At 41.6% G+C, this 26,098-nt stretch overlaps 1 protein-coding gene across 1 annotated transcript; it reads left to right on the top strand.

Moving 5' to 3' along the window:
• The first annotated feature begins 906 nt into the window (after nt 1-906).
• TRAF6 (TNF receptor associated factor 6) lies at nt 907-23,923 on the top strand. Its single transcript, XM_086613556.1, has 7 exons — nt 907-950; nt 8,700-9,022; nt 15,540-15,690; nt 16,281-16,439; nt 17,494-17,565; nt 18,906-18,983; nt 20,160-23,923. Exons 2-7 carry the CDS (start codon nt 8,727-8,729, stop codon nt 21,039-21,041), a joined length of 1,638 nt encoding a protein of 545 aa, XP_086469682.1. The 5' UTR covers nt 907-950; nt 8,700-8,726; the 3' UTR covers nt 21,042-23,923.
• The last annotated feature ends 2,175 nt before the right edge of the window (nt 23,924-26,098 follow it).

The raw sequence follows: 26,098 nt of genomic DNA, 5'->3' as shown, positions 1-26,098 counted from the left end.
CTGGGAGGGAGACAGACAGGTTAGTGATGGCAGAAGCCCCTGGTTCCAGCTCCCAGGGAGCATGGTGCACAGCTGAAGACACTGAAAATCATGAAAAAGCTGTGGCCCCACAACCCCCCCAGCTTATATCCATCCAAACTCTGGGAACAGAAGTGTTTGTTGGATTTAAATATGTGTTAGTCGGAGATTCTCGTCAAGAAAACTCACTGATGACAACAACCAAATTCCCCTTGTTTGTTTTTAAGGAAATTAAGCTGTCTCTGCTTTTGCTCTGTCCCGGTTTTTCACTTCCTTAAAATTGCCTGTTGTCGCAAGCCACCGGGAAAGGCTAACCTCAGTGCTCGCCCTGAGGGAGGTAGGGCACCTCGCTTCAGTTCCTGCAGGAGTCCCCTTGGGTCTGTTGAGGCTGAGGCAGAAAATTATTTCTATTAAGAATTTGTTTTACATCGAGAAATGGCTTTTTTTTTTTTTTTTTTTTTTTCGAATCCCAAGCCATTCACAAGAACTCCCCTCCACCAGCTTTCAACGCCTCATTTTTAACAGCACTCGCCGCGGAGCTGAGCGAATCCCGATTGTTATTCCCAAAAAGCAGCAGCAGCGCGGAGCGAAAACTGGTACGGCAGTAAAATCAACTGCTGGCGGTGACGGTTTTATTTATTTTTTAAGGAAGAGGTGACAGCTTCGCGCTGATTGCCGCAGCTCTGGCGAGGCTGCCCACCACGCAGAGACGGAGGGCGGCTCCTACGCGGGACAGCCCCGTCCCGGCCGCGCAGCTCCGCGGACGCGCAGCCGCAGCGCTGGGGCCGCCCGCGCCGCCGTTCCCCGCCGCGGCGGTAGGGGGCGCTGCGGCAGCCGCGGCGCCTCGGTGCGCCGCGCTTGGCCCGCGCCATCGCCGCCCGCCGCCGCCCGAGGAGAAGGCGGAAGCGGCGCTCGGCGGGGAGCGGCCGGCGGTGAGTCCGGGCGGGGGGCGGCCGGGCGGGGCGCTGCCGGCTCGCCGGGGGTGTCTGACAAGCGAGGGGTCGGCCGGGGCTCCGCCGGCGCGCTCCGGGCAGGCGTGCGGCGACTGTCGGTTTTCCCACCCGCGGGCCGGAGCTGCTGGCTCGGGAGCGCAGCGCGGCCCCCGCTGCCGGGCGGAGCCGCCCTTATGCCGAGCCGTCTCGGCTCACGGCCGTCGCGCCGCGGCTCGCCGGTGCGCAGGGCCCGCGGTGCGGCGGGCGGTAGCCCCGGCGGAGGCGCGCCGGGCCTGTGCGGCTCCGAAATTGAAACCGGGCGGCGGTCCGCGGGCGAGCCCGGCGGCGGTGGTGCCCGCCGTGCCCCCCGGCAGCGGCTCGGGTTCCGCCGCTTCCCCCGAGCGGCGGGAGCGGGGCCGGAGGGGCTTTCTGTCGCCTCTCACCCGCCCGGGGTGCGCCGTCGGACGGCAGCGGGGAGCTCCCGGGCTGTGAACTGGATTTAGTTCCTGAGTGCATCACCTTAAAAGTGGGCTGTTTTTCCAGCTGTGAAATGGAGATACTTAGTAAATTTTTCGGGAACACACGTTAAAGGCCTGCAAGGATAATTTGCAAGAGGGGTCAGTGTTTCTAAAACCTGTTCAGAGTTTCTAAAACCTGTTTTAGCTCTGTTTTCTGTGACAGGCTGGCAGTGCTTAGTATTTATGGTAAATGTATTAACGCGAGTAGTAAGTTATGACTTCAATAGTACTTTCCATCACTTTTCTCTGGTTTAGGTAGGTCACAGTGAGTTTTTTCGTACTTAAACAGACATCTCAGCTGTAGGTGGGAGGAAAATATTCTAATTATAACCTTGATACCCGGTAGTTAAAGCTAGCTGAAAGTGTTTCTCCGTGTTTGCCTCTGAGAATGCTGCAGAGCTCCCCGTGAGCTACGTGGATTTTGTTGTGTCTTAGATACTGTTGGCACGATGATGCAGAAAGTGTTGATGCGAAGCTTTCCATGAGGGAGAGCTCGGAAAAGGAACGGCGGAAGGCAAAGTTACTGGCTTCACGAACAGCTCATTTAACATCTCGAGTGCATTTACCCCGTGTTCATCTGCTGTGTGAACACTTGCAGGCAAACTGCTTTGTCTTTCCAGAGCATGAAGGGGCTGTGAAACTAGTCCCACTGGCATCAGAAGGAAGAAAGGTCACAGAAGTCTAATGATAAAAGCACTTGGATTTTTTTCATGGCAGGTACCACTTTGGGCATAGTTACTCTGCGTGTTCCATGTTACCTTCAGCTTTTCTCAGCAGCTAAAGATTTGCAGAGCTCAGTCGGGCTCCACTGAATGCAAAGTTGCCAAGACAAATGGCTTTTTAAGTTTTGTCGTATTGCATCACTGCAGTACTGCTTTCTGTTTTAAAAACTTGTTGCTATATTTAAAAAGACAATGTGCACAGTAGGTACTTATGCTGACAGAACTTCAGAGGGAAAAAGCGTCTCAGGTGAACGTGCTTTTTCTTCACTTGTTGAACTTTCATGAGGTGAATATGTCAAGAAGAATCATAGAATGGTTAGAGTTGGAAGGGACCTCAAAGACCATCCAGTTCCAACCCCCCTGCCATGGGCAGGGACACTCTTCACTACACCAGGTTGCTCAAAGCCTCATCCAACCTGGCCTTGAGCAATGCCAGGGATGGGGCATCTACAACTTCTCTGGGCAACCTGTGCCAGTGCCTCACCACCCTCTGAGTGAAAAATTTCTTCCTTAGATCTCATCTAAATCTGCCCTCTTTCAATTTAAATCCATTGCCCCTTGTCCTATTACTACACATCCTTGTAAAAAGTCCCTCTCCACTTTCCTGTAGTCCCCCTTTTAAGTACTGGAGTACCTTTTGTATCTCAGTAGCACAAATTGGCTAAACAAATATAAAGAATTTTTAGATCTAGGCTGCTAAGCTGACAATAAAAGATTCCAGATATAAATAGCGTGTCAAAAAGAAAATAAAAGTAAACATAAGGTGGAGTGAAAAGGAGAAACGTTTCAGTTGTTTCAGAATGTGTGCACTGTTTCTTTTCCCAGGGTCTCAAATCGTTTCACTGAGGCTGGGTACAAACTTTGTGCTCATTGAGGTAGACGGTGATTAAATGTAGCCAGGAGACTGTGCCTTGCGGAAATGACGTTTGTTCGTAGCCGTACTCCTCCGTGCCTCTTCCTGAAGTACTTTCTCTCCTGATGTTTACTGTGTCCCCATTATGGCAGCATCTTAAATTCTCTGCAGATCTGCTGAGGAATATAGAAAGGCACAATGTATATCTCCAAGTCCTCTCCGTGTGCGGAGGGATAGCGGAGGTCAAAGAGACCAGAGCCTCTGCCAAAGCAAATAATTAAATACTATTGCTCTTCTCACTAACAGTGCTTTCCTTGCGTTTGTTAATCGGAACAATTCTCAGCGAAACGTCTCTACAAGTTAATAAATTGAAGAAAAGTTTGGGGGATTTTTGGTTTGGGTTGTTTTTTTGATTATGGAAAAACCCATGGAATATTTTGGTGTTCAATACAGTATAGTGCACTTCCACTGCTTGCTAAAATTAAATTTGTTTTGACATACTGAAGTAGGATAATATATGAACATAACTGGAGATGTGTCACCATCTAGTTTCCCAAGTAACACTTAAGCATAAGAATACATATATGATTAAAGCCTGACAGCATTTTCTCCTAGCAAAGGGAAGTCACCTGGAAAGCTTCAGAAACCCCCAAAGGCTGCTCTGCTCCAGTGGCAAGAGCTCTTGATAGTGTCTCATGAGCTTTTAAAATTGTTGTTTGATTGTATTTGCCTCAAAAAAAAAAATTATTGTCTTTAGGTTCACGTGTTAAAATGATAAGTATCGGGGTTATCTTGAAGACTTAGAAGTCTCAACAGTTAGTGTGCTAGTAAAAAAAAAAAAAAAGTTGTTAGCAGAATGTTTGCAACATGCTTGCAGGTGTTTACAAGAAACCAGAATTGTTTTTTTGCAGTTATGAGTTCTGCCCAGATCTCCTGTTGCTTTGGCTTGTCTAGCCGTTTGATAGCTTTGAAATCAAAGTGTTTTATAGGTATTAATTAGAAGGGACTTGCACAATTTTGTATGTTCTGCCTGAAGGAGGCCACAGTGATGATGATGGTTACAAACCTCACAGTGCAAACACACAGTGCTTATCAGCTGGCAGTAGCCCACTGATTCATATGCCTGGGAATAAGTGTTGCAAGTGTTGCTTCGTAAACAAATTATCCAAAGTCACTCCACTGGTCTGTGGGTTTCATGACCCAGAAATCGATATGTCCAAAAGTGTTCTCAGCAAGACAGAAGAAAAGAGAATTTTGGCCAGTTTTTCTGTCCATGCGGCATTGAAGGCGTTTTCCCTGCCAGCTGCATGCTGGCCAGGCTGCAGACAGATTAATTACATTTATGAACTTCAAGAAAAGAGATTTGGAGTAGTCTTCTGTATTGATATTTATATGGCTACTGAGTGAATTTTTTAGGAAAGTAATGGTTTTTGACTTAGAGAAGTTTCTGAATCAATTCTGTGGCTCTTCGGAGCGTGAAAATCTGTCAAAGTCCTACCTAAACTCTGTTACACTGTGGGGCTTCTCAAATCAGAGTACTGAGTTTCGTTGCGTGCGTTAGTTTAAAATATGGGTGGTTTTTAATTCTGTTTCAAAATTGTCAATGATAAGGTTCATTATTCTTGCAGGAGTTTGCTCTTCTGACTCTGTTATCTCACATCAGCCTAATCACTTTGTGTAAATAGCAAAGCAGCACAGGTTACTTACTGCAGAAAGGTTTCCTTATGGTTTAATCTGAAAGTCGGAAGAGTAGTATGGGCTCTCCCTGTAGTCTTAACTGCATTTTTTCCAGGACATGAAGACTTGATCCTTAGGGCATTCTGGATTTCTGCAGCACAAATAACGATCACACAAATTCTGGCCATTTCCATTTAGCCTGGAAAGCACCTTCCTTTCTGTCATCAAACAATCCAGCTGTTACCTTGGAGAGAGAAGTCAGCCTTTGCTGGCCCAAGGACTTTGGATGCCTTGTGTGTGCAAGCTAAAACCCGTTATCTGTCTACTCGACAAGTCTGATAGGTCTTCCTAGCTCTAGAAAAGGGCATTTTAGTTGTATTATCAAACATAATTTTAAGGCTTTCTCTGCCTGAGAAACTTCACACTAGGAAAAAAAGACTTACAATATAATGATCCAGTTTAATTTCAGTTTTTCCTCAATCTGGAGGCTGAATGTTGTCCAAACAAAAAAGGTCATAGAGCCAGCTACCCAAGTGTTTAATGTATTAAACTATCTACATCAAAAAATGGATAAATTCTAAAGGTCATGGTGTAGACAAGATATTGTAAACTAATCTTTGCATATTGTTGTATTCAACTCAGTTTTGTTCAGCACAGAGAAAGAACAACTGTTATCATAGGAGGAAAAACTGCTGTTGTTTTGGGGGGATGTTTCTTAGGTGTTACTTCACCTGGTAATCTATTTCATAATCAAAAAGAAAGGGTAGCAATTTGATGTGAATTTTGGGATATATGCTGGTTTGGGTTTTAAAATCCATCCCCTTCTAGCCTGGATTTTTTTTTTAAATTCCCCGGGGGAGGAACATGCAAAACTGCTACAGTGGGCTCCCAAATTGTCTGTTCCACCTTCTCTGGGGGAAAGACCTGTTATCGACATTCAAAGTATTCTCTAATTGGTTTTGCTCTAGCACTGCTCTGTTCAGGAAGGCTGAATCTGTGTTCCTACTCTTGGAGGGTAAAATACGTGCCACAAGCAACAGAACTAATTCCTACTGCAGTAATTACAACTTGTAGAAGAATTGTTTTAAAGTATGGTGGAGCAATCAGGCCTCAGTTAATGGGCTGAGTAACAGCAGTGTGGATTTGATTTGGAAAATTGTGCCTTGCCCCACACTTACGTGTGGAGGATGGAGGGTTTTCCTTATGGGTAAGATGAAATAGGTAAGAGTAGGAGGAGGAATCCTATCTTAGATAAACATGAACAAAATTAAAAATCTAGTTCCTAATTACTTTAAGTTGTGTCTTTGTGCCTGAATTTCCCTGTTTAAAAAGAGGAGCCACTTTTTTTTTTCTGAACCCCTTGGTTGTATGGAGACAAAAAGCTCTATGTGGGAGTGGGGGATATCACTGAATAAGGGGATTTTTCTGTGAGACTGGGATGTTGACTGGTTGCAGTGACTCATTCATTAAAATGACTCTGGTACAGGATTTTTGTTTCTGTAAACTGAACCTACATACCTGCTGTGTCTGCAGAAACAATTTAAACAGGCAAAGAGGGTACCACTTGTACACCTCTTAGCATTCTACACCAAGTCTTCAGCTGTCGGGACACTTCTGCAAAGTGTTTGACTTTCGAGATTGTACTGAGTCAGATCCCATTTTCTTCCTTATAAGAACTATATTTCAAATAGTATAGTTTTTTCCTAGGAACAAGGGAAGAGTCGTGCGCCTCTTTGTAATTAACGTGACAGCTGAATTTGGGTAAAGCTGTTATATTTTCCTCCTTGTGGCTTCCTGAATTCCTTTGTGACATTGTTAAAGAGATATATGTTCTTCTTCCCTTTTAGTCTCACTAAATATACCCTTGTGGCTTAGAATAATGTGAATTTTTCAGTCCTAGGCTGGCATGTGAATTCTGATATCCTGCATACCAACATTCCCACTCCATTGGCCTAACTTAGTTCCTGTTGGTTTTTTTTTTGCGAAATACGGCCTGTGGACTAATCATCCTTTGCAGCAGCTGTTAAATAAAATTTCTGTTAGTTTAACAATGGAAATGAGTTATTTCTGCATGAAGTGAGCATTGCTGACCAGTTCAGTACAACTCCAAACTGTCAAAATTGTGCTTTGAGACTCTGTACTTTAATAGTATTTTGGAAATGTCAGGAACGCTACTCTTCAGATACTTCTTATACCTCTGCAAACCTCAACAAAATGGAAAGTCACATATTTACACAAGAGAATAAAAGTTCTGTTTTGATTCTAACTGTAAGTGACGGAAATACGGTAACTGCCTGTTTGGTTTTCTTTGGTAGATGTGCCTTTTTTTTTTTTTTTTTTTTTTTTTTGTCTGGATAACTGGAAAAAAATAGGTCATATACTGTTAGCATGGACAGTATTGCTAATTGTTTATTATGTAGGTGGCCTGAAGTGCATTTCTGTTACATTGCATGTGTTCAAAATACATTTCCAGTAAATGCTAGTTGGGGCTTTGTGTGATTAGTGTTTCTGTTGATGTAATCTTGAGCTTTCATATAATAAGTACCCAAACAAAGCTACCTGTATGTCGTCTTCCTATCCATGAACATTTTGTTAAAATGACTTATGGTGTTCAAATTCTGATAAAGGCAGGAAAAAGTTCTGTCTTGTGAGCTCATGGTCAAGGTAACCCTGTTCATTCTGCATCCAGATCAACAATCCTTGCAGTTCAGCTCTTGAGTAATCCTTAGATTTCCATCCCTAATATGCTTTAAATGCTGTAGTGGTGTTGTAGGTGGACGTTGCAAGAGACCTTTGCTGATGCTGCTGTGCAAAAGAAGATCAAATCTGGGCTTAGTGGGCTTGTTTTGCATGCCCAGCTCTGTAGCCCTCAGCCTACTCATCCTGCCTTGCAGCTGGTGATAACCTCTGTGTTTCAAAGAAATGTCGTTTATAGAAAACTAACCACAACAGGATTCTAAGAAAATGATTGTAACCATTAAAAAATTGAGAGAGGAAAATTTCTTGGACTTTTAGAGTTTACGTTTGTTATTTAGACCTTTCTTTAAAGTTTCCACATTCAATATAGAAACAGTGGCAATCTGGAGGTGCCAGCATTTTTTTTTTTTTATTCCGTACCTACAAGTTCAACGTGCTTTGTGAGCAGTATTTTAAAAGCAGGCTTTGCTATGCCACTCACCGTTCTTCAGGGAAACGTGACTTTTATCTTCTGTTCTTACAGCCATGTCCCTTGTCCCCCCTGCCTGCTAGACTGGAAGAGGGAAAGGAGAGCAAGAACTCTGTTTGAGTAGTAGTAGTTTGTAGATAGCTTTTGAGCTGTGGAATTATTAGCCTTATCTCACGTGTAGCTTCTTACTCAATTGAAAGCCCTATTGGCAGTTTTTAAAATGTTATCAGCGGTGCTGTATGTTTGAATTTCATTTGCAGCACAGCATCTGCTTGCTTAGGGTACTTGGACTTGCGTTTTTTTTGCGGACATGCACCTAAACCAATCTGAAACCTCTGCTGTGAATCGCTCTATACAGGGAATGTTAAATAACTTTTATTCACTGCAAGGAAAATACGGAATTGAGCTATCGTTATCCAATAAAACTTGGTTTTGTAAAGCATTCTGCATGCAAATTATATTTGAATGCTTAGAAGTAAATACTACTGAAGGGGTAAAGCGGCATTTTCAGGAAACACAGCAAGGATTAAAAGTATTCCTCTTTTTACAGAAATTAGATGAATGAGATTACAGAAAGGTGTGTTTGTGTGTGTTCGAACTAGGCTGACAGGATGCAGGGCTCCTTCCTATGTGTCACAAGATAAGTAAAAAAGACAGATAACAAACTGGGACAAAACCTGGTGATTTTGAGTAGAACCAAATCCTCACCGCCGTTCCAGTGTTTCTGGTCAGAAATAAAATCTGTTCTTGACTGGAGAGGAAGGTCTTGGAATATTTTCAATTAACACTTTTTTTTTTTTTCATCTTGCACAGCATTTCTGTGGCACTTGATCAGCTATTATGAGCTTGCTCTACAGTGACGACAGTTGTGGAGCCCGAGACGTGGAAAGTGGCTGCTGTGCAGCCATGGCCAGCGCCTGCAGCGTCGGAGCGAAGGAAGACAGCGTCAGCATCGGCAGTGGGACCGGAAACCCTCCGAGTTCCTTCACCGAGGAAACTCAAGGATATGATGTGGAGTTCGATCCACCCTTGGAAAGTAAATACGAGTGTCCCATCTGTCTGATGGCTCTTCGGGAAGCGGTGCAGACACCATGCGGGCACCGTTTCTGCAAAGGCTGCATCGTCAAATCCATCAGGTAAAGGGAAATTTAGGGAAGTGGCTTTTAAGAAGGAATTCATTTACCAAAGCAGAGCAGTTGAAGGGCAATGTAAACTGAACAGAACTGCTTAAGGTGCATTACCAGTGAATGCTAACAGAACTCTGGGAATTTATAATTCAACACTGTGTATGGCCAAAGTGTCATGAGTTTGGAGATTGCATGAACTTCAGATATTTTGCCATTTATACAAATTTACCCAAGTTATGAATCTAAAAATTTGATTGAGTAGACATTAGCTTTTAAAAAGTAGCCAGATCCTCCAGATAAACTCCATTTGCAGCCCAAAAATGGGCTGAATTTATCCTCCAATTTATTATCCTCCAAATAAACTCCATTATATAACCTGTCTTTTCCCTATGACTGTTTCTCTTGATAACTAAGGCAACTACAGACAACGTGGTTTCTTGGTGCAGATACGGCAACTCGTGCTTTCAGTTCTTCACTTGAAATCAGCTGCTTCCTTGTTGAGCTGGAAGAGGGAATGTAGTGAGGGAATACTCTCAAAGTGCTGAGAGAGGAAACTAGGTGGCACATGGGGGAGTGGGAATGAGATATGAAGGCAAGAATAGGCTGGGCTCATAAAAATGACTGATGGAAAGAGCAAGGAACCGCAGAAAGTACACTTCCCTCAAACCTGGAATACAGTCATGAGCGTCCTACACGTGTCAATAAGTATTGGAACACACTGAGAACAGATTAAATGTTAGGCTGTAGGTTTTTCCTTCTCAGCATAAGCCAGATTTTTTTTCTTATCAGTTGCTCACTGAACTCAAATGTCACAGTACATTGGTAGGAATCTAAATATTTAATTTTGTGTGACCCACATAGAGAATTGGTTCATTTCCAACCTTACTTTGCATACCTTTGTGTAAAGATCATGAGGTTGTCTTCAGTGTTACTGTACAACGGTGGTTTTGCCAGGCATTTATTTTTAGCATGCAAAATGGACAGTGCTTTTTTGATTGGTTTTGCATACCATTTATCCATAGTTCTATTCCATTCATTTTTCTCCATGGTCCGTCATTTGTAGATCACTAAATTAATCATATGCCAGTAATGATGTTCTCTGAATCCAGTGGTTTTGGGGGTTTGTGTGCTTCTCTGTAGCTTCTGTCACTGTTGTATCTGATGCTGCTGTGTTTCTTCATGACATCCCTTTTAGATCAAGGAGGGAAATGTTGGAGCTGAGTACAAGAAGATAAACTTAATTTTGCGTTCCCTACTTAGGATAGCAAAGAGCAGGCTGCTTTCCTTCCTATCAAGTGCAAAAATTTATTGCGTGTCTTTGCAGCCCAGTTCTTGTTAACATTAGCTTCATCAACATTTCTGAGAAAAGATGCAAATTCATCCATGAAACATGACTCGCTTGTGGATTCTTCAGAGGAAGCTGAGAGATGCTCAGTTCTCCACCAGCATGAGATCACCCTGCTTGTGTAGTCCCTCACGTTGTTCACTATATTCCTACTTCTGCAAGAGAAGTCCGTCAGGCCCCACCCACCTGCATCGCTCAGTGGTATTTGGGTCAGCCAGGTGCATGGAAGAAGGAAAAAAAAAAAACCCAAACCCCAACCTGTCAGCTTTGACTGCAATCCAACTCTCTAGGCACAAGCAGTTGGCTTCACTTGCTGGCCTTTGCTCTGCACATTCTAACCTAAATTCTTTCAAGAGGTTAATGTAGATAATTTCATGCATGCTTGTAAGCATTGAATTAGATGTTTGTACTAAAAAAGGCCATTAAATTTTGGAATTCCTTACTTGCTTTTTCTGAGCTTGCTCTATTTGTTGCAGTAGTGGCTTTTATACTTTGAGTATTTCTGGAAGAATGAAAAGAAATCTTTAAAGCTTCTCCTGGGAGTATGATGTCTATAAATCCTGAAGGTAAATTAGTCAGTACTTAAGTACATTGAGCTTTAGAAATGTCTGCTCACCAATCCTTTCAAAGACAACAGAATTCCTAGGTTGAAAACTGAGGGGAAAATTGCTAAACTTCAAGTGACCAAAAATGGGTCTCTCATTTCTAGTCTTTCAGATCCTTAACAGCTAAGGTGATGTTGTTTTCAATTTCTTCTGCGGATGAGCTGCAGAGTTACAGTCACTGGTTAGAAGTTACCACAGGACTGAGCGAGGAACTGCAGTGAACCCGTGCTCAGAACACAACATCTTGTAGCAGGTAGAGAAACTTCCTTCTTAAAGCCCAAGCATGGGAGATGGTTTCTCTTCCTTTTTAAATTAACAGAGCATTTGCTCTGCTCCGAGTTTTAGGTCTGCAAACAGTTGCAATGACCAGAAGCTTTTGCTTCTTTTACTTAATTTCTATAGTGTTGACTGTTTCAGTGAATGCTAAACACAGGTGGAAAGCATCTTTCGTCTTGGAGACTATGGATCATCACTGTGCTATTTCAGACGCTTCATGGATAGTAAATGTTTTCCTTGTTCACCACTGAAATCTGTCTTTGGAGTGCAGATTGAGTGAATGCTTGTGAAAGCAGAGCAGGCAATTTGAATTGCCAGACCCCTCTGAATCCCTGAAGGGATTGAATTGCATGCTTAATTGGGATCCATGGATCAAGCTATATTGATTTGGAGTGTGTAGTGTCTACAGTACAATATTGATTCATGTCATTGAGAAGCTTCTACAGAACTCAAATGAAAATGTACAATGATTTTTACATTCTCTAAGTACTGTTTTTTTTCATTAGGTGGTTGTCACAGCCTTTATTTGATAAGGAAACAATTGCTTCTGTTTATGCTTGTTTCCCCACTGTCTAGCTCAAGTGAACACAGAGATTAAGGATTTTAAAGGATGGACAAGCAGTTTTTCAAACAATTGTAGTTGTCCATAGAATTACAGAATGGGTTGGGTTGGAAGAAACCTCAAAAATCATCTAGTTCCAACTTCTGCCACAGGCAAGGACACCTTCCCCTTTATCAGGTTGCTCAAAGCCTCATCCAGCTTGGCCTTCAACACTTGCAGGGATGAGGCATCCACAACTTCTCTGAGCAACCTGTTCCAGTGCTTCACCACCCTCCTATGAAGAATTTCTTCCTTCTATCTAGTGGAAATCTCCCCTCTTTGAATTTAAATCCATTGCCCCTTGTCCTATCACTACACACCCTTGTAAAAAGTCCCTCTCCAGCTTTCCTGTAGCCCCTTTAAGTACTGGAAGGCTGCTATGAGATCACCCCAGAGCCTTCTCTTCTCCAGGCTGAACAGCCCCAACTCTCTCAGCCTGTCTTGATAGCAGAGGTGCTCCAGCCCTCGGATCATCTTCACGGCCTCCTCTGGACTCGCTCCAACAGCTCCATGTTTTTCTTATTTTGGGGTCCCCAGAGCTGAACACAGCACTGCAGGTGGGGTCTCATGAGAGCAGAGTAGGGGGGCAGAATCACCACCTTTGACCTGCTGACCACACTTCTTTTGATGCAGCCCCAGAACTTCATGAGGTTCACACAGGCCCATCTCTCCAGCCTGTCCAAGTCTCTCTGGATGCCATCCCTTCCCTCCAGTGTGTTGACCACACCACACAGCTTGATATCATCAGCAAACTTGCTGAGGGTGCACTCGATCCCACTGTCCATGTCCCCAACAAAAAAGCTGAACAGCACTGGTCCCAATACCAACCCCTGAGGAACACCACTGGTCTCCACTTGGACATTGAACCATTGACTGCAACTCTTTGAGTGCGACCATCCAGCCAATTCCTTATCCACAGAGTGGTCTATCTGTCAAATCTGTGTCTCTCCAGTTTGGAGACACAGATGTCGTGTGGGACAGTGTCAAATGCTTTGCACAAGTCCAGGTAGATGATGTCAGCTGCTCTTCTCTTATCCATGTTGAAGAAGTGGCTGCAGCTGGAAAGATTTTTTTTTAAAAAAAGCTTTTAAAGACTAGAGTTGTTGGATCTTACAATGTGAAGTACATGATTAGACCAGATGGATTTGATCACAGTAAATGTTTGCCTCCTAGAAAGTCTTGGCAACTTCTAAAACTGTCTGAAGTGCTTTGAAGTGCTATGAGTCATGGTAGTGAAGAAGCTTATCTACCTAACTGCAAGTAATAGTTTACAAACGTTACTGTCTACAAAGTAACTTGATGAGAAATTTTAGAAGAACTAGGTTCAAATGCAGTAGCTAACTAAATTTCACTCTAGTCTTTCCTCTCCTGTACCTTGTGTCAAAGCTGACTTGTCGTAGAGCTCGCCAAACATCAGAACCTCTCTTTATCAGAAAGCAGAATCGTGAGCTGACACGGAACTGCAAGGGAGGCTTTGGATGACAGCAGCTCATCAAACAGCCAGCTAAGACGTGTGCCGCCTGTTCCCGCTTCCAGGCGGAACTCCTCAGTTATCATGGAGCAGGCTTTTTCTTCAAACAGAATGATTCTGGCTTCACTTTTCATACCATAGAATTTCAAGGGAAATTATAGGAATATACATTGTACTTTGCAGCAGATGATTATTGTTTCACAGGTGGCACAGCCTAATGTGAGAAGTAATTCCAGCACAGGAAAGCATTCGCTGTAATGTAAATTAGAACTCAATTCTTTGATAGGAAATGTGTAGCAACAACTTTGTAGATGGATCTAAGCAGCCTTTTAAATGCAATCCCAATCCTTGCAAATGGTGTTTGAAGTCTGTTTAATATACTACAACAAGTTATTGCTCTTTCCTTTCTGTAATCATTGGAAGATTGCCATTAATTCTTTTTTCACCCTGTGTCTGCTAGTTATTTAGACTGGGGACCCTTTAAAGGATTAGTTTGAAACAGTATGTGAAATATTCTTCGATGTTTGAGCTATGTGAAGTACTTACAGAAATAATGGTTATTTAAAATTAATCTGTTGTTGACTGTCATTATGCATGATCAGGTTTTCTGTGTAGAAATAAGGCTGCTGTCTTATCCACAGGCTTACTGACCTGTCCCTGTACTTCACTAAACAGAGTATTTGTAGCCACGTTACACCTGTGAAAATTGGTTTCCTGTGGGTTGCCTGCCAAGTGCGGGACGCTTCTGGGCTTTGACCGATATCAGCGTGCTGATCGTGGCTCAGGGAGCTGTGAAACAAAACAGCACGCTAGATCTTTTCTTTTTTCCACCCGTTTAGGAGTGTGACTGTCAGACTGGTGGCGAGCTAGCTCTTGCAAGCAAAACCCAGGAAAGGAAGTTCATTGTCTCTTGCTGAAGTCTCCGCTTTACCCCCGCTTCCTCTAGCAGTGTTGCTGATGAAGGAGTTGCTGAGCAATTATTTCCTTTTCCAACAAAGCACACAAATTCTGTCCTGGTCTCCGCAGCCCACTAGGTTCTACTTCCCCTCATGCTCGCAGGCAGACAATGATCTGGCCTTTGATCTTTGCACCACAAGTGCTCTCTGACATTTTTCCGCCCATGTATTTTTCCATTTTATTGCTATTTCCATTAGCACTTCAGCTCAGAAGCTTTGATCCCTCATGCCTCTCGAGCTGTATTACTTAATTATGAGCAGATATATTGACCTACTACTTTCAGAAATGAGCTGATACTGGATTTTATTTTTTTTTTTAGAGGAAAATTTGGTGGAGATGATCCCTTTTTTATTCCATTTCTAAAGATTCTTGTCTTTAAATGCAGGTAGACAGAACCTGATGAAGGGGGGGAGCAGACTTAGTTCTCTTGTGCAAGTTGCATGCACCCGTTCCCACCACCCGACTCCAAACTTTGTCAGCACTGACTTCCAGTCTGTTTGCTGTTAAAATGGCTTCAGATACAACACCCTATTCCAAATCCAGTGCCATTTTCATAGTTATTAGTAATTTTTGTGTCTGGAGTTTTTTCACCCTTCCTTGCTGTATACACAAAAAAATTGAAGGATGACCAACTGATCAAACGGTTGTACAACAAAAGCAGCGAAATGGGCTGTATGAAAAGTAATGCCAAATGGATGAAGTGAATCTGGGGAAAAAAAAGGACATTTTTACTTTTTCTCTCAGCTATTATCACCTTGGCTGTTCATAAAGTGAGAAAGGAGAGAAGGTCCAAGAATCATAGAATCATAGACTGGTTTGGGTTGGAAGGGACCTCAAAGATCATCTAGTTCCAACCCCCCTGCCATGGTTGCATCTTTAAAGGATTATTTTGAAACAGTATGTGAAATATTCCTTGATGTTTGAGCTATGTGAAGTACTTACAGAAACAGGACTTTAAGTTCTTAGTTTCTTTACATCCTCCTCAAGTTTATTTCCAGAGCATCTATCATGGCATTTGTCCAAATAACAGCTATTGAGTTGGAAAAGTGCTGGGATCCCAGTCATGCCAGCTCTAGTGAAACTTGCATTTGTCGATTTCTGTGGTGTACATTGCATACTTTCTGGAAATTGCCATATAAATGCCGTTTTTTTTCTAGGACTTTCTTAATGTGTTATAATTTGGCCACTTATGTCTTGCTAGTGTAAAAATATATTTAATGAAGGGCAAAGGAAACTTGGAATCTCTTTTTCCTTTCTCTTCTGTGTTGTAGAGATGCAGGTCACAAGTGTCCAGTAGACAACGAAATTCTGCTCGAAAATCAACTTTTTCCTGACAACTTTGCTAAACGGGAAATCCTTTCGTTAACGGTTAAGTGTCCTAACAAGGGCTGCAGTATGAAGATGGAGCTGAGGCATTTAGAGGTGAGAATTAGTTTTGAAAATATGGAACTTTGTGTTCTGGACAAGTGAAACTTTGAAATAACTTAACATAGATGGTCACATGATGCCCATTTATGCTGATTCAATGTGTCGTTCATTCAAGACTGTAGCTACACATATTTGGCTTTTGACAAGCCTTTAATTGTAATTAGGTGATTCTCAAGTGAACATCGTAGTGCATGAAAATTGTACTAATGCAGCTTTCTCTTTAGGATAGTTCATGTTTGTCTTTTGGTACTTCACCCAAATCTCCTACAGTTAGTTTAGTATTCCCTCAAAGCAGCTAGATATATTAGTTGAAATAATTGTTTTGGAAAGTAATATACAGAGTTAAAAGGATAAACATAAAGCTGAATTTTTACCTGAGAGCCTTCTTAAAGCTCTGAATACATCAAGTCCTGATCTTAGTAATGGGACAATAAGAGGTCGTTGGTCAAGTCAGCATAAGTGGGTAAGGATTTGCTTGCGTGAAAGATTGCTGTTTGTTCCTCTTGTACTGTGCTGTGTCTTGAAAACAGATGAGATGATACTGCCTGTTTGTGGTATCAAATCCCTCTTTTGTCCTTGTTCAGGAGCACCAGCTGCAGTGTGACTTTTCTGCTGTGGAATGCCCACAGTGCCAGGGAGCCTTCCAGAAGAACCATCTGAAAGAGCACATGACACAGGAGTGTCCGAGGCGTCAAGTCTGTTGTCCAAACTGTGCCACATCAATGGCCTATGAAGATAAAGAGGTACTTAGCAGGAGTCTTAGTTTTCAAGCCTTCTTTTTACATGGGTTTGCTTGTAAGTGGAACATCAGGGTTTTTTCAAAAAAAAAGGTTTGGTCTAGAAGAGCTTTTGTGTTTCACAGGTGAGAAGCTACGAACTCAGGACATTAGTCTAGAACAGGTGAAAGCTGGGGAGAGGATTGTGTTTAAATACAAACTTCTTGGGAACCTTGTGGTGTAAGAACCATTGATTTTTTTGCCTTACCATCAGAGAGGCTGGTATCTACTGCCAAAGTGATGCACAAAGCAATATTTATGTTTGCAGTTTTATGCCTGGCGGAAAGGATGTGCACCTTTTGCACAGGAGCTGCATCTTTTGGGGATATCTAACACACAAGACCAAGATAATTTCTGAATTCTTTTCCTGGCTCTGCATTTTTTACTTGGATGATACTGAGGATAGTACTTTCCTTTTTGACCTTTTATTTCATTGTATCATGTAGATATTATACACATCTGTGTATGGATGTGTTTTATCTCACAGGCTGTTCATTTTATGATATCATACTGTGAATTGTCAAACTAAAATACCTCATATAGTCAACTACTATAACAACAAAAACAACTTTCATATAGTTTAACTGCAATTGAACATGAATTTCAGAAACTTCTGGATAAATTCTGTTCAAGGCCAGGTTGGATGAGGCCTTGAGCAACCTGGTGTAGTGGAGAGTTTCCCTGCCCATGGCAGGGGGGTTGGAACTAGATGATCTTTGAGGTCCCTTCCAACCCAAACCATTCAATGATTCTATGAAATTCAGACTCCTTTGGAGCATAAGAGCTTTAGGAAATAAAATATCTGCAACTTTATGAATGTCTTGTATGAGTCCAGGAAAAAACAGTAATTATAGAAAACATCCTATTCAGGATAAGGGGATTGTCTTTGTTTCACAGCTGCATGCAGCTAAATGCAAAATTTGAAATGTAAATAAAAATTTAATGTCTTATCAGAGGTGATTAGCACTCTTTTAAATTGTGTAACTTTATTGATTGTTTCCTCTCTTTTTGATAACTAAAGCTTCATGACCAAACCTGCCCACTTGCCAACGTATTTTGTGAATATTGCAACACAGTGCTCATCAGAGAGCAGGTAAGAAACCACCTTTCTCTGTGTTTAATCTGGGTCAGATGTTTTGCATTCACATTGCTTCTTTAATCTGAAATTAAACTTAAAGAAACAGTTTCTCTACTAGCTAATAAATCTCTGCCTGTGTCTCTCTGAAAACGTTGCATCCAGTGCAAGTGTAATACTTGCTGCTCCAGCTTGCGACTGCAGTCTGGGAAACCTCTGTAGGATTTTTGGCTGCAAAGCACATTGTCTAGCTGTACTGCTTCTTGACAGGGGCCATGCTGCATGTTTTTGGTCTTGAATGGAAGTTAAATAATACCAAGCAGCTGCCAGTGGTTATGGCTGACAGTAGAAGACAAAGCTTTGATTTGGGCTGAGAAGGAGAGTATTTGTAATTGTAAGGCCACTATTGGAAAGCAGCAGTAAATAATCCACTATGAAACTGCAGATGCTGGCTGGAATTCTGCTTGTCCATTACTATTGTAATAGCCATTATTATTTCTTCTGTTTAGTAATAATTTACTTCATTGACAGAAAAATGATACATATTATTTAATTTGCAGCCTATCCCTGTTCAAGTGGGGTGGTAACTATGTTGGTGACCTGTGTTAAAATAAAGAATGATCTTGTCAAGTTGGAGAAATACTCTGAAAAATAGGATTGAGTTCAGTAACAACAAAGGCAAAAATCTGTCATTAGGTAGAATAATGAACTGCAAAAATAGGGAACAGAGAATGCTAACTAGGTAATGGTTTAAAATTAATGGTCGACTTATATTAAGCTTGTGTTCTACTTCATCATGGTATTTAAACAAGGCAAACATGCTGGGTTATATAAACAGGTATTTTGCCTCTGTTTAGGGCTCAGAAGGCCTCAGCTGAAGCTGTCCAGCGTTTGAGGTGGGAATGGATAGAGAGGATCCAGAGCAGTGAGATAATTGGGTCTGGAAAGCACGGACCATAAGAAAAATTGAAGTAACTTGAGCTTTTTGAGGAAGAAAATGATGGAGAAAGACACAAGTATGTGCAAGTAGTGCTTCAGAAGGGAAGGAAATGGATTGTGATATAGCTTGAGGATAGGCTAGAAACAAAAGGTATTTGTTGTAGCAAGAAAACTTGAATGCTTTCTGATGCCTAAGGTAAAAACAAAGTCAATGAATTGTTGAAGTACGTACAAGGATTATGTACAGTTGTTACCATCAGCTAACATTCAAAACTTCCATATTTCTTTGAGAAATTATATAGGTATAAACTGATCGGACTGCAGGTACCTACTCAGAGTCCATCCAGCTGTGTTCTTTTAGGATGCTATAAAAGAATACTATTGATGGAAAAATTAATTTCAAATCTGGTTTGTTTTAGATGCCTAACCATTACGACAATGATTGTCCTACTGCCCCAGTGCCATGTTTTTACAGTGCCTTTGGGTGTCCCGAAAAGGTAAGCCTTTTATGCAGGCCTTCTGCATGTTTTTGTTTGGGTTTTTTTTGATGTGTTTTCCTACTCTTGTCTCATTCACCAGCCCAAATCCTCAGTGATTTGTGGGGTTTTTGCCTCGAGGTATCTTAATTTTAAAACGCTACATGTTGATACATTGCCTTTCCAAAGTGCTTTTCAAATTTAAAAAACTCTGAATTATTTGCTTGATGAACTCGCTTTTATTAATCCATGAGTGTTTTCTCAGCTTTCGTGTCAATAAAGTAGCGTCTAGCGTTTTTTCCAAAGTTGTGACCAAATACAGTTATGGCTCTTAGAGTTCAGTGAAGAAAATCTGACAGTACTTTAAATTTGATTAAATTCTAAAATTGTTTAGTCTGGATGTTCTTATTTTTAGTTGTTTAATACTTCTTATCGCAGCCTTTCAGTACTTCAAGGGGGCCTACAGGAAAGCTGGAGAGGGGCTTTTTACAAGGGCATGTAGTGATAGGACAAGGGAAAATGGCTTTGAACTGAAAGAGGGCAGATTTAGATCGGATATAAGAAGAAAATTTTTCACTCAGAGGGTGGTGAGGCAGTGGAACAGGTTGCCCAGAGAAGTTGTGGCTGCCCCATCCCTGGAAGTGTTCAAGGCCAGGTTGGATGAGGCTTTGGGCAACCTGGTGTAGTGGAGGGTGTCCCTGCCCATGGCAGGGGGGTTGGAACTAGTAGATCTTTGAAGTCCCTTCCAACCCAAACCATTCCATGACTCTATGATTCTTCGCAAAAATTAGTCTTTTCCCTTCATCGTTTCGGCATCAATTTTCATACACCTTTGTATTTGGCAATATGGAGCATTTTAGCAAATGAGTGAAGGGAACACAATGCCGATTTAGAACACAATAAAAACACTAAATGTATGTTTATCACTAGCGCTTTTTCACCATGTCACTAAGAAGGTTGAACAATATTTGCCCACTGGCATTTGAACTTCTTTTTTCATTTGTCATAACAGTGATCTTAAATTCGGAGCCCTCCATTGGTAAAGTGCTAGTTAGTCACATCACCCCTCAATTCACATTCCAGTTTTTCTCACGTAACAGAAGCAACTAGTTGTTCGATTTTCTTCAGAGCCACATTTAAGTTGTGGTTGCAGATAAGGTTTGATACATTCCTAATGTCATGTCTCTCACGTTCTAGATGCAAAGGAATGAACTGGCACGGCATATGCAGGAGTTCACTCAGGTTCACATGAGAATGATGGCTCAGAGTTTTCAAAATATCAGTGTTACTGCTACAAATCCTGTACCCTTCATCAATGGCCTACCCTTTGAGCCTGCCCTCTTCTCAGACGTGCAGCATCCCACCTATGATTGTAATCCAGAAGTTGAAAACTTCAAAGAAACTATTCAGCAGTTAGAAGGTCGTCTGGTAAGACAAGATCACCAAATCAGAGAACTCATTGCTAAAATGGAGACTCAGAACACTCACATGGCAGAACTTAAACGCACTATCCGAAATTTGGAGGGAAAGATTACTGAAATGGAGGCACAGCAATGTAACGGTATTTATATCTGGAAGATCGAGAACTTCAGTGGACTTCAGAAAGCCCAGGAAGAAGAGAGACCTGTCGTGATGCACAGTCCTGGCTTCTACACTGGAAAGCCTGGCTACAAGCTATGTTTGCGCCTGCATATCCAATTACCAAACGCTCAGCGTTGTGCTAATTTTATCTCTCTGTTTGTCCACACCATGCAAGGAGAATACGATAGCCACCTGCCTTGGCCTTTCCAAGGCACTATACGACTTTCTATTTTGGATCAGTCAGAAGGCCCCGAAAGGCAGAATCATGAAGAAGTAATGGAAGCCAAGCCGGAGTTACTAGCCTTCCAGAGACCAACGATTCACCGCAATCCAAAAGGTTTTGGTTATGTGACTTTCATGCACCTGCAAACCTTGAAACAGAGAACCTTCGTGAAGGATGACACCCTTCTGGTGCGCTGTGAAGTTCTAACGCGTCTAGATTTCAACAGTCTCCGCAGAGAAGGATTTCAAGCCCGCAGTACTGATGGAGCTATGTAGCCTGTAAGTCTTAACCAGAGGAGTGGAGCCACTGGTCATGTTCTTTGACCACAAGAGTGCTTCATCATCCATACAGGATGCGTTTGTGAAAGATCATAGTTTCCAGCATAGTTGATCTTCACCTGAATAGAACTTTGTTTTTGTTGACATAGTTTTTTTTCTGCATGAGGTCATATATTCAAATGTTTGGTATTGTTCTCCATGAAAGTAATAAGCTACTTCTGTAGCAGGCTAACTAAATGAAGTGGTGTTAATCAAAACTTAACTGCCTACAGGAAAATCCTACTGAAGTATTTGTGCCTCTCAGTTTGGTAAAACTTAAGTCATATTATAAAAGACCTGTAAATCTTGTCGCCTCAGTGCCTTGGAATAGATGCTGTAGCAGGGAAATAGCTGATTTAATAAAGATGAGGTTTGGTTTGTTTGTTTCTCACAGAGCTTGGAGAAATTCTTGGAGACAGTTTCTATAATGACTTATCTAGAGTTTCGAATTGGCTCTGCTTCTCTTGAAGTCTGGAGTCAGGTTAAGACTTTGCTCACGTCATCTAGGGTTGAGGTGTGCTTTGACCCTTCCCTCCTGCAGAGTTAGCTTCAGGAAGTTGTGTGTGGATGTAGAGTTGATCCTAGTATTTCTGAAATACATGTGGCAGTGTTGTGGAGAAGGCTGAATGACTCTCAGCTGAGTTCACTGAAGAAATATTTATAGTGTGGACTGAAAGTGCCCCCCTAATTGTCTTTATTTTGATAAATCTTTTTCTAAGTGTGTGCTCCAGGCCCAGAATGTCAGTCACCATCACCAGAAAGATAAAAGTGTAGTATGTGAACGAGATACCTTTATGCTGGTGGGATCTCCTCCTAGTGCTGGACGTTTTTCAGGCCGTGAGTGGATACGTGAGCGAGGGTACGTACTAACTAGATAGGGTGATGCAGAATTGGTTTTACCGTTGTTGAATTTGTGTCAAAGCTGAACTCCTGACCTGCATCTGTTTGAGTGATTTCTTGGTGGTGTGGGCAACGTATGACCTCTTTCAGCTCCTATGAATTCTCGGTGGACAACTGGCCATAGCAACATCCAGCTGTTGTGGGTATTTCCTGTCCTGTTGGACAATAGGAACTGGGCCACCCTCAACACTTAGGAGAGGAAGAAAAGCCTATTAATTAGAGTAAGGAAAAATTGCAATCCCGTTTGCTCTTAGGAAAAAACCTGGCTTCCATGGTTACTCATTTACCAAACACTAGATTCACTATGTCAGGAATTCATGAGCTTCCTGGTGTTGCGTGTATTACTGTTTTCTGTTCTGACTGCCTGTATGCCATATAAAAGTTAGTTATGACCAGTCAAAGCTGAGTAGTTCAATTCACTGGTGCTAAAAATTTCAACTTATCATGGTGCTGATAAAGTTCTGAATCTTGTCTTTAAAAGGAAGGAAGAAAAAAGTTTTGTTAACCCCATAACTTCAGTACACAGTCTGATGCCCAAGAAAGAACTAAGCCATACATCAGCATATGTATGTTATTTCTCCAAGCTAGTGAAACAACCTAAAGGCTTGAGACACTGCAACTTAGAAGGTACTGAAGAGTATTCCAACTATTTGGCCTCATCAAACCAGTCCCATGGGGATCATCAGTGTGTATGCTTCATATATGCAAGGCTAATGAAAGACTGCTATAGTGTATGGATTTGGGAGGGTGCTCTGCCTGCCTACACGAGATTAAAAGTTCCAGGACCCAACCTACCGCTTTGCTCATATCCAGATGAGTAAAATTTATTATTAGTCGAAGAGGGATTGTGTCCAATGGAGTTATTGTCACTAGTGAAACACAAACTTCCTGGCTAATGGTAAACGCAGTCAGCCATTTACTTATTTAGTGTATTCTGTGTGTTTAGAGGACAGAGGAGCATGTATTACTCAAAGTAGGAAAATATCTATGCTTTAAAACTGTCTTTTTAAACCTCTTAAGTAGTTTTTATACTGAATAGCCTTGTCCTATTAACTGAATCGTTTCAGAGTGTCTTCAGTTAGAGCGTTCCTGGTCGTTAAATCATTCTTAACCTTTTAACGTATGTGACAGTGCCCAGACCCGCTCCATGCAGCAGGCACTGTACGCTAGTTCTCCAGTCGTTTTCAAGCTGCGTTAGTTATCCATGTTTTTCTAAGATGCTCAAAGACTACCCTTCTCTCTGTTTGTTTTTTTGGAGGGGGGAAGGAGGTGAGGGGCAGAAGAACCACTTGGAATTAGAGAGCTTCTTCCTGCCACAGTTCCTTTCTCAACCCTGGCGATATTAACAGAAATGTCCTTAGTCTCTGTTCTAATCGTTCATACCCAAGACTCACTAAGTGCATTAATCCTTTCTTTCGTTTTGGAGCTTTGCATTGTGAACTGAATTTTCGCTTTGAGCTTTATCTGCTAGATCTGATCTACTTCTGCCTTGGGAGGAAACTCACTCCGATGGCAGGTTCAGGAGTTTAAACGATTCAGGTTAATGCTGTACAACAGCACAAACCAACAGGGAATAGAAAGCTACTGCATGTATCATGCTGTATTGGCCACAGTAATAGGAATGCTTTATTCACTGCTGCTATTCTACTGGTTTCGTGTTTTACTGTTACCAAGTAGAACTCTTGAGTGATGCCAAATTACTGTACCACCAGAGTTTGACATGAGGGACTTTCAGAGCTAGTTTGCTAAGCATCAGTTAAATCTTTGTCATGAAAAATTACAGAGAGTCACGAAATGTTTATTCATCTACTTGTTCCATGTTCCTCTTTCTTCCCCCCACTTTCCAAGCTGCTACTCATTTTAACTGCAGTTCCAGAGCTTTCTCTTACAAATAAGAACATCATCTTCAGAATGGAAGAACTTAGGAGTCCACATTGTTACCATCTGTCTTCATGACTGTTATCTTCTATTCAAACTTTTCTAAGGTTAGCATGAAGAGATTCTATGTGAAAATATATTTTCACTGAAACAGCCTCTTTTGTTTTTCATCCTTCATCCAAATCTGGTCTTTTCTTTTGAAAAATTGTTTTACCATGGTGGAACGAGGTATCATTCCTAGAACTACGTAAATGGGAGCAGAAAGGTATGCAGCGTCAAGAGCTGTCTCTAAAACAAATACAAAGAAATACGGGGATTTAACCAGCTTCCTGCTTACTTTCTTCAGGAATGGGGTTCTTTAGTTCTGTAACTCCTGATGCTTCGCAGCATTACTGGATTTCCAGGTGGTTTAGAAAGTGGCTTAGCTTCTTTTATCTTCCAAATTTCTCTTGTCTTGAACGTGTTTTAAGTCAGCCACTCTCAGTATGTGTATTTTGTAAGCTGCTGTGGCACAAATTTTCCAATTATATTGCGAATGTCTTTTCTTTTTTGCCTCTGAATGTCTTCCCCTGCAGGGCAGGGAAAATTATTTTACTAAAAATGTTGGTATGTAATGTATATGTGGGAGCTCAGATAATGTGAGATGTATAGACTTGTTTTATTATAAGTGGTCTCATGATATGCCTGGTCATGTTTGCTATCAAGGGATTTCAACTTGCTAATGAAATAAAATCAGGGTGGCCTTTCTGTTCTATTTAGTGATGCTTTCACATCAAACATATTGATGATGGATGCAAAAGATTATTCTGGGGTCAGTGTTAAAAGGTTTGTATTGGTTTGCATTTGAACAGAATGAAAGTACTCCTGTGCCCTTGGAAGTATCGATAGATTTTTAATATATTTTGTAATTAATGCACAGCTATATTTCTGCCAGGATTTTAAAAAATAAACTAATTAAACTGTGCACTGTATGTTGCATTTTTATTCGTATGGAGGGCTATTTGGGAAGATTAACTGATCCAGGACCTCTGGTAGTTTCTCTGTCCTGTAGGTTTCAGACTTGTCTGCTTTTTAACGAGGGAGACCATGTATCATATAGGACCAAGAAGGTAAAGAATATATTTCAAGATAAAAAACTTCTGTCATTTATAAAGGGTACCAATAGCTTTACTCATTACTAGAAGACATAGCTAGTGTAATTGATAATAAACTTAGGTGTTCTGTAATTTAAGATGCAGCTCTGAAAAATACTGCAGACTGTCACCTCTGTGGCCACATCCTGCTTGCTTGTATTTGTCACAAAAACAACTATTGGTTGAAGCTTTGTTGGAGGACACTCAGGTCAGAAACCAAAGGGAATTCATTCCTCTGTCAAAAAGAGAAATAAGTGTTTGCTTCATGGCAATCTGCTGATTTGTCTCAACCACAGTGGCATTCTGGAACTGCATCAGCAGGAAGGGAAATCTTGACCTCGGACTCCACGCCCTATGGAGCGTATGATGTTCAAGACCTGCACACTCTTCTGAGGAAACTTAGTGGTATTTACTAGGCATAATATCTAATGCAGTGCAGTTAATGGCAAGTTAATTATGACCTTATCTTTCATCCAAGTTGGTCCTCAGAGCTTCCGTGAGTAATGGATAGGAAAGCATGCTCAGATACCAGTTATCTGTTGTGTTAATCCATTTTTAAAGCTCCATATTTTTAAGTGTGCTAAAACCTCCTTTTTGTGAGATGAAGTAACAATGGCCTGTTTTCAAACAGGAAAAATAAGGAAATGCAGCATATGAGGAAAATAAGGAAAAATAAGCATATGCAGCTGTGCCTATGAATAGAAAATCAACATGCAGAACAGCAAATGGCAGCAATATGAAAGTATGTTCACACTCCTGTAAACACAAGTGTCTCGAATACCTGTATGTTTCTGAAAATCCTTGGCTGGGTGCTGCTGAACTAGATGTGAATCAGGATATTCTGACTAAATATATTATTGGACAAATTTCAGTTCATTGCAGCAACTTCAAAGGAAAAAGGGGTTTGTTTTAGCCAAAATCCTTACTGGTGCAAAACCAGTTGCTATGCTGCCCTACTCATACCAAAAAAGCACTAGCCCAACACTAAGGCTGTCCATCTGGGAAGAGAAAACTCCTTGTGCAATTCCTTACTACACTGTCCTGGGTGAGGACACACAGTGGTAGACTGGAGCTCTTCTGTGCTGTGTCTCTCCTTAGATGCTG

This window comes from Tauraco erythrolophus, chromosome 6 (assembly GCF_009769465.1).
Source record: "Tauraco erythrolophus isolate bTauEry1 chromosome 6, bTauEry1.pri, whole genome shotgun sequence".
Classification (NCBI taxonomy): Eukaryota; Metazoa; Chordata; class Aves; order Musophagiformes; family Musophagidae; genus Tauraco; species Tauraco erythrolophus.
This window is presented reverse-complemented; position numbering and strand designations above follow the sequence as displayed.

What these genes read in the sequence shown, in the direction of transcription:
- TRAF6 (XM_086613556.1), top strand. Translation starts at nt 8,727, where the DNA reads ATGAGCTTGCTCTACAGTGACGACAGTTGTGGAGCCCGAGACGTGGAA. An exon ending in TGCATCGTCAAATCCATCAG is followed by an intron (nt 9,023 to 15,539) that starts GTAAAGGGAAAT and finishes TCTGTGTTGTAG; the next exon opens with AGATGCAGGTCACAAGTGTC. An exon ending in TGGCCTATGAAGATAAAGAG is followed by an intron (nt 16,440 to 17,493) that starts GTACTTAGCAGG and finishes TGATAACTAAAG; the next exon opens with CTTCATGACCAAACCTGCCC.